At 34.8% G+C, this 11,346-nt stretch overlaps 1 protein-coding gene across 1 annotated transcript in view; it reads right to left on the reverse strand.

Moving 5' to 3' along the window:
• Nucleotides 1–9,983, reverse strand: part of LOC149806765 (uncharacterized) — a 30,927-nt gene extending 20,944 nt beyond the window's left edge. Inside the window, exon 1 of the mRNA XM_089957256.1 lies at nt 8,506–9,983. Coding sequence (XP_089813382.1) covers nt 8,506–9,388 — 883 coding nt within the window. The 5' untranslated portion in view covers nt 9,389–9,983. The remainder of the gene's footprint in view (nt 1–8,505) is intronic.
• Between the last annotated feature and the right edge of the window lie 1,363 nt (nt 9,984–11,346).

The raw sequence follows: 11,346 nt of genomic DNA on the forward strand, positions 1-11,346 counted from the left end.
CTTTACACCTTCTTCAGATGATGCTACATTAAGAGTGGTGGAATTATATGCTTGCTTGTCTGTCAATTGTTTTGAAGGATGAAAAGGGTGCAATACATGATACTGTGTCAATAGTTTAAAAGTCGAGAAAGGTGCCATATATGCAATGTGTCAGTGGTTTAAAAATCGAAATTGGTGCTATATAAAAGGAAACATTTGAAGCAGTGGCGCAAATCCAAAATCCTGCGCTACAAATATTTATTAATGGGAATTCGAACAAAATGCCACTTGAGATCTGGGCAACACTTCTTAACTGGCAACCCACCCATCCTCCTCGACCCCACACTGTAAGGGCCGTGTAGGTGATAAGTTATATTCCTGGTGTGTGATGTGTTTGATACTACAGCCCAAATAAAATAAGTAGAAATCATGTATACCATGAGGTAATTAATTCAGCGGAGCTAGTAGTGGAAACTTCAATAATAGTACGGGCGGGTATGTATGTTGTAGTGGAAACGTCAATAGTACGGGTGGGGATGTGTGTAGCAGAGGAAACTTCAATAGTACGGGCGAGGATGTGTGTAGTAGTGGAAACTTCAATAGTACGGGTGGGGACGTGTATGGTAGAGAGCTAGGAATTAGTCATATCCAAAGTAAAAGACCCATAGCAGTCTCTACAGAATATCAATATGTCTGACAGATTTGAAATTACCCATCTAGACCAATTCATCAGACGAAACGATCACTGTTTATTAAATGAACCAATATCATTTCCAACACGAAAAGCAACTTAAAAAAGAGAAGATTTTTTATTTGTGAATAGTTCAAATGAATTTCCAACTATCTCAAGCTTCAAAATGAATTATAAATTCGATTTTTCAAAAAGGCTATTTTCAACTGATCCTGTTGACAATGACATTAGCACAGCTGTGCGTATCATTCGTAACGTTCTGACATAAAATCATTCCGCCACTGGAAATGTATAAAATTCCAAATAAAAGTCATAACATTTACAAACTTATTATTTAAGAGAAAATTATGGCGATTTATCGTAAACGTTGTTGTCCCATTCGGAAAGCAAATTATAAACAGAATTGTCAATATTAGAAAACAAATATATTCCTGAAGTCATACAAGGGCCATAAATTAACTTTCTTGCGGCTTTGAGACGAAACCATATATTAATTTAGATTGGTGCAAACACTTTTATCGATTGACAAAATAGACTCGCGATGAAAGACAAGTATCAATTATATGAAGCGTATCAGTTTAAATAAGTGGATCTCCTTCGTGATTTTGTAGATTTATAAGAAAATAGTTTACCAAAGTCTTAAATTTATTTGTTGTATCTGTTTGCAATATTGGTTCTGGCTAAATCAATTCAATTTCAAATAAAGCTTTCTTAGAGTTCTAAACAACATTTATAGCAAGTACAAGTGAATGGTCTTAATTGACCGTAAATCACCATGCAAAATAAGCGTAGCTACACATTTCTCGGGACGAATAAACCCAACTCAACCCATACCCAGAGCAATCACGTAATTAATTAGTAATGTTATCTGTCATTTAAAGTGTTTTAGATACCAGCTGATACTCTTTATTGAGCAATTCATGTTTATTGTACTGAGTAGGTCCGAGATGGTGTGTGTGTGTGTGTGTGTGTGTGTGTGTGTGCGATTTGGATTGTTAATGTAGCTCATTTTTTTAATAAGTCATATCACTCTTAGCTACTATTACCTTTTTTTTCAAATCTTAGGTATCAATCGGCCGGGGTTCGAACCCGCGACCTCCCGCATTCGAGGCGGATGCTCTAGCCACTAGGCCACCGGAGCGGTTAAAAACAAAAATAACAGGCGAGTAAATATCTACAACTACAGTTTCACATCCGTTCTACATTCAAAATGTACTTACCTGCAACTAATACCCAAATAATTTATTATTAGCTGTAAGTATTGGTAACACAGAAATGAAATTTTTAACTCAATATTTAGTTATTAATAAAAGTTATAAAATTCTGCCATTTTGAGCAACACTTAAATAAATCGACGTCTATAATACAAGACACATGGGTAGTGTATGCGCATTTACTCATTTTAAATTAAATAAAAATTGTTCTTTTAAAATGTAATACCAATTTTCTCTAACCAAAGTCTATTCAGTCGTGATTATTAAATGATCTGCACCTTAACTGTCACCAAGAAACTTCCAGATGAAAATTATCCATCTCTGTTCTTTTACAATAGTGGCCATGTGCTAAACATGGATGAAAATAAGAGCGTGTCGAGTGGAATCGTCACAATCGAGGGTAGTACGAATTTTTTTGTCAATATGCGTAGCTTTCATTGTGACATAACAGCGCGCGACATTCAATAAGGATTGTACTCGATCACACCGTTAGGTTCGTCCAAAAATGTTTACGTATGCACCTCTTGGAGCGTCTAAATAATGACCTTCCAAAAGAATATGGACGTACACGAATCCAAATGAAGTCAATACTTGCAACTTAAAGGTATGTAGAATCAAATTCTAAAAATAGACACTCATTCCTGAAATTGTCGGTGTTGAATGTCTACATGATCCGTGTGACTTGTACTGTAGGAGGAAACAAGCGAATTAAAATTCGTATAAACATTTTCCACAGGAAGTGAAATGTGTTTCGCTTGCTTTGTCTTCTTTTTCCGAGGATAAACTGATACTCGACCGTGTACTACGCTATCTCATCCAGCTACGACTTGGATCATAACTATTAGTCAAGGGTCAGTACCCACTAATGTAGTCCTTATATATATTTAGAATAGTGTTGATCCTTGGATTAGATCTAAGTACTTATGAAAGTGATCTCAAGGACAGTGTTTATTATTTATAATATGATGTGTGATGTGATTTGGATTTTTAACGTAGCTTTAACAATTTTTCAGTCATATCGCTACCATGTCTTTAATGTTGCAGTTTATAGTGATGTCTAGCACTGGGGCATCGTGCCGCAGACATGTAGCATGATGTCCCACCCAGTTACATTATCCTGGCACCAGGCCGACCAGTCCTAACACTAAACTCTTAATGCTGAACGCCAAACGAGGCAGCTGTAAGTACCATTTTTGTAAGTCTTTATTAGGACTAGGCCGGGGATCGAACCCACGACCTCCCGCATCCGAGGCGGACGCTCTAACCACTACGCCACCGGAGCGGTTTTATAATATGAACATTATGGTATGATTATGTGTACAATTGTGTACCGACGGAGGGGAGATGATCTTTAAATCTCGTATTCAGAGCAGACTACCGATGCCGTCAACCTCAAAATGTCCACGATTATTTTTCAATTGTCATTACAAAATTAAAATTGGCATACTTCTGTGAATTAAAAATTTGTTGTAACTTTCATTCAAATGTTTTAAATCTTTAAAACTGAAATATTTAAATTTTTCCATTATGTAAGTTGGACCAATAGCAAAAGATACATTTTTGCATCTCTACTAACTTTACACAGCCTCTTTTTCAATTTTCCCTCACCCAAAAGTCAAAATTGGTCCTGTTTTCAAAACATATCAAGTCTTTCTCGTTCATGTGTCCAAACAGTCCATGTATGTGCTTATTCGTATTCTTATGTTACGTGTTTAGGCTCGAATAAACAGTAACACAATAATAAGTGAAAGAACAAACTTTGACTATTATATCTTTACGGATGAATATATAGTTTATAACTAGATTACAGTTTGACTATAGACTATCTCAAGGGGGTGTGGGAGACAATATACTGATTTTTTTCTTCTAAAAATAGAAACACATTAGTGTATGTGTTATATAACCATGAAAATATAAGGATAAAAGTACATAAATACATAAAGAACATTTGTCATTTCAAGTGAAGGTATGAAACCCATGTATTCGGCAAAGAAGTTAACATACAGGCCCCTGTTAACACCTCCTTTACCGTCATATTCAATAATATCAAACATCATTCAATAATATTAGACGATATTTTAATGAGGAACAGTTTTTGTATTGTATGATTAAATACATTTTTGTCAACGTATTTTAGAAACAGTTTTCAGTTGACGTATAAGTTCGATATTCTATTTTCGTCTACGATGTTCCATTCTGGAATAGTTTTAGAAACTAAACTTTATATATACAGCTGTATCGCCTCTAAAATAAAAAAAAATGCATATTGCAAATTTCAAACTGAGTGAATAGCGCATGGAAAAGCAGTATCGATGAGAAGTAAATGGAAAAGATGACTACTTTTCATGTATTTTCTGATAGTGTTTTGACACCCTGTAACCATGGCAACGGACATGTGAACACAAAACTGATGTCAGAAATAAATGTTAAACACCTCATATGTACATTATACATAATATAAGGACATTTGGAGAGGGGACAGAAAATGGCCCTTATTCAATATAGTCCTTTAACAAATTATTTATTTCCCTGGAAAAATACTGTAACAACAAAAAATTAAGAACTTACTGTTTAAATAATCAAATCCAAAAATAATCCAAGAATAATCTAGGAATAAAATTTTAGAATTTCTAACCGTGAAATGTTCTAATTAATTCAAGTTCTAGTCCGGACGAAGAATCCAAGATGGAAGGCGATGACGTATGCTGTATCCTGTATTGTGTGGTTGTCTGCAGTTCCTTGTAGAATCACAAGAAATAACACTCCGAATTTGGAAAGCCAATAAAAATATTTAATAAATGTCTTTGTTCAAGAATTATGTATGATCACTAAAACATATTGCCAGAGAAACTAATTAATCTTTCAGAATCTAAATAATCTGAAGAAAATTTAATATATAACTCGAAAACTCACTACAACAGAAAAAAACGACTTGACATCAGGTGTTTTAATCCCAGACTGAGATTATTTCTCTAAAAAATGGTATAAAAACTGATTGCTGCGCAAAACAGATGCCCGGGTGAGGGTCACATGATCATGTTTACATCACAAACTCAAAACATGGCCCTGACGAAAACCAATCATTTTACTCTAAGAATAAAACAAAAAGTTCTTAATTTCACTAAAAACTGTTTAAAAGTCGAGGGTCACGTATCCAACACAGCCTCGATCTCAACCTTATTATTGCCACGTAAAAAATAAATTAAAAAACTTGTTCACTTGACTGTTACTAATTTTGAACTAAGGTCGGGAACTATGTCAGCTTTGTTGTGTTTACAATTGAATCAGTCAAACTCAAACTATTTTCTGAAAAAATTTCCAAATCACGTAAACGAGATCATATTAGAATAGCATGTACAATAAACATAAATTTTTAAAGATGACAAACACAATAAAATTAACATAAATATGACTTAAATCAGATATACGTAACAGTAACCACATTTCTGCTAATATGAGTTATGATAAATATTTATAACCATAGTTACATGACATTTAATGAGATGATGGAGAGGAAAATATTATTGTGATGTCACTCTGTCATCTGAACCATTTTAAGCTGTCAGAGAAGGAGAAATGTGGAAAAAATAGGTCAAAGGAATGAAAGATACTTTCCCCTAGCCTTATTAACTTGGATGTAAGAAAACAGCAAAATGAAGTAATTCTAGCATAACATGGATTCTCTTTATGATTAATAATTTGGGATAATACATTGATTGGCATAGTTTGGCAAGCAATGTATCATCCATAGCTTGGCATTGTATTTATAAGCTGGTGTTACATTCAGATTCAAAATTCTACCTATTATTGCTGACTGGGGCGCTTCAAAGAACACCAGACATGTTCAAACCGATGATCTGAATTAACTTGTTACAGCTGATCTTAATAAGTACATGATTACATCTGCCTCTTGCGCAAATTTCCAACCTTATTTAGACTTTTGGGGTTATAAATTCGCATTAACCTGAGAATATAAGATCTCATTGTACCTATAGGTGATGATACAGGGTCTAAATGTACCTATAGTTGATGTAATTGGATCATATTGTACCTATGGTTTATGATGTAGAATCTAACTGCACCTATAGTTAATGATGTAGAATCTATATATATATATATATATATATATATATATATATATATATATATATATATATATATATATATATATATATATATATATATATATATATATAGATAGATAGATAGATAGATAGATAGATAATTGTACATATAGCTGATCATATAGGATGTAATTGTACATATAGCTGATGATATTGGATCTAATTGCAACTATAGTTGATGGTACATGATCTAACTGTATCTATAGTTGATAATATAGGATCTAAATTTTGTACCTATAGTTGATAATACAGGATTGTATTGTACCTATAGTTGATGATATAGAATCTAGTTTAACCTGTAGTTGATGATATATAGAATCTAGTTTAACCTATAGTTGATGATATAGGATCTAATTGTATATATAGTTGATGATATAGGATCTAATTGTATATATAGTTGATGATATGGGATCTAATTGAACCTATAGCTGATGATATAGAGTCTAATTATACCTATAGTTGATGGTATTGGATCCAATTGTACCTATAATTGATGATCTGTGTGTGTGTGTGTGTGTGAGAGAGAGAGAGAGAGAGAGAGAGAGAGAGAGAGAGAGAGATTTGGATTTTTAGCGTTGCTTTAACAATTGTTCAGTCATATCGTTACAATGTCTGCAGTGTGGCCGTTTATAGTGATGTCTAGCACTGGGGCATCATGATGTCCCACCCAGTCACATTATACAGACACCAGGCCAGTCCTAACACAAACCTCGTAATGCTGAGCGCCACGCGAGGTAGCTGTTAGTACTATTTTTGTAAGTCTTTGGTATGACTCGGCCGGGGATCGAACACACGACCTCCCGCATCCGAGGCGGACGCTCTAACCACTAGGTCACCGGAGCGGTCGATATGGGATCTAACTGTATCTATAGTTAATGATATAGAATCTAGCTGTACCTATAGCTGATGATATTTGATCTAATTGTAGCTATAGTTTATACTATAGGATCTAGTTGTACCTGTAGTTGATGATATAGGATCTAATTATACCTATAGTTGATCTTAGAGACACATAATAGGTTGTACGTACATGACATATCCAAGACTGTTATTTCAATATTGATTTACTTCTGATAATATTGTTTAATTAGTGCTTTGCCACTCAACCTTCTTGCGTATTGTTAAACACAAACAGTTTTGCAAATGATCAAACCTCCTCCTTAACATATAGCTTTAAACTTTATGATAAATCAAGTGTTTCTAGCTAGTTATTTAAGACGTAAATGGTTTAACATACTCTGATAATCTCGTCTCATTTGGATAAATGTTTTTTGTTAGGACTCAGATAACAATAGTAACTTCGGGTCAGGACCAAGAAATGTAGTTCCGGTCTAATTTTTACAGTATTTCATCCTTTCTTTATGATTGTGATACGTGGCTAAGATTTGGCCATTCTTTGTACCTTTCCATATTGACTTCTATAAAATAACCGTTCATATCATTATTTATATTAACGATTGGCGTGTTTAACGAAATTAAAATTAAAGTAGTTTTGAAGATTTTGCAAACACTTCTTTTCACTGACTTTATTTACTAGGGTACAGAGACTAAAAATATGCTGCAAAACTTTAAAGACGAAAAGAAAATTAAAAGATAAAAGACTTCATTTACTCTGCACGTATGTATGTATGTATTTTTAATGCTTACCGGTAAATACGCTATGTAACACACACACACACACACACACACACACACACACACCAAACTAAAGGAAAAACATTGAAAATGTTGACTGAGGACAAATGTATCATTCGTGCTGTATCACCAAACTATATGAATCAGCGTGATAGTTTGGCATCTTGTCGATAAAGCAGCATACAAAAGAGCAATTGGGGACCGCTAACGATGCCAACAGTTTTGAAACATCAAAGAGCACGTGAAAGAAATTTTGGACCATGGATTCAGACCCAGGGATTTTTAAGTGGCAAACTAAATTTAAAACTACTAAATTCAAAACTTTCATAGAAAACCTACATTTCTAACGGTCGCCCTTTCAACGGCACGTGATTATCAGCTTTCTTCATCGCTTCCATCGATTTTGATAAGAGCTGTGCTTTCAGCATGCTATACACATACAAAATTTTACTTTGGTTATTGGTTGGTGTTCAGATATCATTGACTGTATTGGTCTGAACCCATTGTTTGACCCAAAATGCGGTCGAGGATTGTCCAACACAATCTCCATATACATATCAACCGTCTCAGGCATTAGCAACACTTTTTAATATGACTGAGTACTTCTTCAACACATCTCTCTTTCAATGTCAGTAAGTTAAATATACAAAACATAGTATTTATGTTCCCGCTCATTATGGTCAGCCTGATCGATGAAAAATAACTTGAATGTGAGAATTCTATCTCTTGTTTTTTGTAGAAAGTGTTTTGATGCAGGAGTTGATTATGAACTCAAGTTTCAGACGTTTTATGAAAGCAGTATTTGCCTTAAATAAAATGTGCACTCCAGATCACCAGATTAGTAGAACAAGAGATTACTCACCCTCCGGAAAACAGACTGGTTCCCATAGATTTACACCAACTACTTCTTCCGAGGGTTCCAAAGAGGAAACCCTTACAAATCTCTTCTTTCCAATAAAATTCTTCCGTCTAGAAGAAGAAGAAATATCACGACAATGCTGCACTTTGCCTAAATATTCTACTTGGGAGTCCACAGAATTTTCCGATGTGGAAAATTTACTCTGCCTCTCGCTTGTTCGATGTGATTTGAGTGTCCGCGTGTATATTTTCTCTTGTCTTTCACTAGTCAGCCAAAAGCCTTCTGGACAGGTTTCACTCTTAGGCAGTTCATCAAAAGTTTCTTTTATGTCGTCTCCTCTATTCTCGATGATATTATTTAAAAAATCATAAATATCATCTTCAGCTACACATATATCGCAATCGGCATATTTTGCTTCTTCCTCCCTCAGTCGGGTTGCACAGACATTACTTTGAGACTTGTTTACGAGATTGTCCACACCAGAAACGTTTTCATTTTGGACAGTGTTTCTTTGTTGGAAATTATGTCGAATTGTATCCAACAGACGCTGCTCATATCCATTATCTTCAAGATATATCACATGGGCACCCTTATTGATAATATCAACCCACGTGCCAACAACTAACCTGGACAAGCGCTCCTTATCCAGTATTTCTTGATAGCAAAGGAAAACAGACTGGGTATGTTCACAAACAAGAGACAAAACGCAAGGCTGATCACGACATTGATCGAGGAACTTTGTCATGGAAATCCCTTGCAAATGTTCCACCACACATGGAAACTGTTCTCTCTCCAAAATCTTCTCTATGGAAACATTTTTTTGTATACACGCACTTTCTTTGCAAGAGTACACCACAATCATTTTATTGCCGGAATCGCACGCCATAACAAATCACTGAATTTACCCTTTCAATATCTTTTTCTATTGTGCCTTGATCAATAAGTGTTTCAAACGAAGACGTGAGCTGCCCCACTATTGTGAAGCCACCACAAAATATCTTTAGCAACACAGAAAAACTCACAAAATCTAAAAATAATTATCTTATGTTTATAAAGGACAACATGGCAGCAAGGCGGAAGAAAATTCTACTCCAGTTCCAGCGTGGTTCTTTTCCCAATGTAAGTCAGAGAAATTACTTTTACATGATTAAGGAACTGAATCAAGTTCACAGTTCTTCAATAACAAAATATATCATGGTCAAAATGAAAAGTATCTCCTGAAATGTCGAATGTGTTGACATGACTTATCAACTCAAATGCAAAGAACCAGACTTTTAAGTACACGCTGGTAGAATGACACGACAAGGAAGAGACGTTTGCTAATCTACCTTTTGTAGCCATTAATCATACTGAAAAACATATTTAGCAACCATTTGTATGATATCACTTCATACACTTGTAACTGCTGTTGTGTCGACCTTGTTTTCCTTAGCTACAATAGTCCATGAGAATGATCAGTGGCATTTTTAAATTCGTGCCGATCCAAAACATGAATTATTCTCGTTATCATATAGCTCGCGTTAAGTACCTAGACACCTTTGAATTATAATGAGGCCACGAGGTTTTGTGGGGGATTTTTAATGTCATGAGGAAATTAAATAAAAACCTTTATGAATCCGTTGATCGCTTGAAGTGTAAATATTAGCGGGTAATACGAAGGTCACACGACTAGCTCAGAATCGTAAAACATGAGTAATGTTTTGACCTCATGTAATTCATTTTACCCCTAAGTGCATTATCACATCAATTGCATCGAAATAAATGATGCAATAATCATTTTTCACTTTACGTTTCCATTTTGTTTGCTCTACATTGCATTTGATTTACACGCGATTTACGTCTCTTTTGAGTATGGCATAAATACCAATCAAGTATTGCATGAAATAACCAACATTCCAATTAACACTATATATATCAAGATAGTAATCGATTTTTATCTATTTGCATTTTACGGGAATAGTGTGGTGATCGAAGACATGGTGATCGGACAATTGGTGCAGTGTGGTGATTCGGACAATAGATTTTTTTCCAGTGGATTGAGACACGCAGACACTTGGTGTAGTGTGATGATCGGACAGTAGTTTTTTTCCCAGTTGTGTGAGTCACGCGGACATTTGGTGTAGTGTGGTGATAGGATAAGAGTGGAGTGGAGTGAGTCACGAATACACTTTGTACAATATATCATCTCATATTTCAAATCATTACAAACACAGACATTTTTCCATTACCTTTTCACAACTGACTATAACATATTCTCTCAATATGCATCATCTTCTGTGATCGACAAAAGTGCCTATGGAAAATGCTAATTAGTCATATGGGTGAGTTCAATTAACAATTAAATGGAATGGTATTGATCAATTCACTCTGTGTAACGAAATATAATCTTGTGCATGCAAACTGTTTCTGCGAGTACCATATTTTAACTAAAACCTTAAGGTTCACACTAGGCATGGAGAAGTTGACTTTATAAACGTAATACGCAAGGTGCCAGATAATAATGTTTATTGACATCTACGTACGGGATCGATCAAACTAGCCTGCAGGCATTGGTTGTGTCATCGCCTCCAAATATATATGCAGATAGTGTTATCTAATATCAATAACTATCTATTTTCTCGACTGATAATGTGCGCAACTTCATGCATATGCTGAACTCAACGATTATATGGGCTTGCAGAGTAAACTCTAGTGAATAGTTTTTAAAAGTAATATCATTCACCGTGAAATACGTTTCACCTGTGATGGAAATTTCCAAACTCGTGGCAGTGACTAGTAAACCAACAATTTGGCCAGGCTGCAGAAATTTCCATTAAATAACTTTTGGTGCTCATATAGAATTTT

Source organism: Sinohyriopsis cumingii, chromosome 1, assembly GCF_028554795.1.
Source record: "Sinohyriopsis cumingii isolate HCF-2022 chromosome 1, ASM2855479v2, whole genome shotgun sequence".
NCBI lineage: Eukaryota > Metazoa > Mollusca > Bivalvia > Unionida > Unionidae > Sinohyriopsis > Sinohyriopsis cumingii.